At 41.8% G+C, this 1,252-nt stretch overlaps 1 protein-coding gene across 1 annotated transcript in view; it reads right to left on the bottom strand.

The window, feature by feature from the left end:
- LOC109344697 overlaps positions 213-1,252 on the bottom strand; it is a 2,288-nt gene continuing 1,248 nt past the window's right edge. The window contains exons 2-3 of the mRNA XM_019583449.1: positions 979-1,126; positions 213-942 (exon numbers count right to left, since the gene is read on the bottom strand). Coding sequence (XP_019438994.1) covers positions 213-942; positions 979-1,126 — 878 coding nt within the window. The remainder of the gene's footprint in view (positions 943-978; positions 1,127-1,252) is intronic.

The raw sequence follows: 1,252 nt of genomic DNA, 5'->3' as shown, positions 1-1,252 counted from the left end.
GGTGACTAGGGATATCTTCTTTGGTGTTTGGAATAACAAAGAAGCCTTGTGTCATCAACACGACCTACTTGAGGGTATACACCATGTGAGATTTGTTTACATCATCCTCCTAAAAGAGTGCACAAAAGTATGCAAAAATGCATGATCAACGCACCAACTTCTTTTTTGTTTTTTTTTGTTTTTTTGTTTTTTTCTTTTTTTTGAAAGGTCTCTCAAGCATAATATTTCTTCACGGCATCAGAATTTACCGAAAGAGGTAGGTCATTTCCGTCCATAGTGGTCAATATCAATGCTCCTCCAGAGAATGCCTTTTTCACCACGAATGGTCCTTCATAATTTGGGGTCCACTTCCCCCTATGGTCCTTCTGTATTGGGAGTATCTTTTTTAGCACCAGATCCCCCTCTTGAAAATGGCGCGGTCGAAATTTCTTAGCATGAGCTCTCATGAGCCTTTTCTGGTATAATTGACCATGACATATAGCAGCTAATCTTTTTTCTTCTATCATGTTCAGTTGGTCGTACCGCGCTTGGATCCATTCTGATTCCTTCAATCCTGATTCTGCCATGATTCTGAGTGACGGAATTTCTACTTCAATTGGGAGCACTGCCTCCATTCCATACACTAGCGAGTAAGGTGTTGCCCCAGTTGATGTGCGTACGGATGTGCGATACCCATGTAGAGCAAAGGGTAACATTTCATGCCAATCCTTGTATGTTACCACCATCTTCTGAACAATCTTCTTAATATTTTTGTTTGCTGCTTCTACTGCTCCGTTCATCTTAGGGCGATAAGGTGAAGATGTATGATGCTTGATCTTGAATTCACTGCACATCTCGGTCATCATCTTGTTGTTGAGGTTTGTGGCATTGTCCGTGATGATCTTGCTGGGTAACCCATATCTACACACTAACTCCTTCTTGATAAATCGTAGTACCACTGTCCTGGTCACATTGGCATATGAACATGCCTCAACTCACTTTGTGAAGTAGTCGATGGCCACAAGGATGAAGCGATGTCCATTGGAAGCCTTCGGTTCTATTGGTCCGATAACATCCATTCCCCACATGGAGAACGGCCAGGGTGTTGAAAGGACATTTACAGGATTTGGTGGAGCATTGATATTATCTGCATAAATTTGACATTTGTGGCATTTCTTGATATAAGCACAACAGTCTGTCTCCATTGTCATCCAAAAGTAACCTGCCCTTAAGATTTTTCTAGCCATAGCATGTCCATTTGCATGAGTCCCAA

Source organism: Lupinus angustifolius, chromosome LG04 (genome assembly GCF_001865875.1).
Source record: "Lupinus angustifolius cultivar Tanjil chromosome LG04, LupAngTanjil_v1.0, whole genome shotgun sequence".
NCBI classification, from domain to species: Eukaryota; Viridiplantae; Streptophyta; class Magnoliopsida; order Fabales; family Fabaceae; genus Lupinus; species Lupinus angustifolius.
The sequence above is the reverse complement of the archived record's forward strand: the minus strand, read 5'-3'. Positions and strand labels throughout refer to the sequence as shown.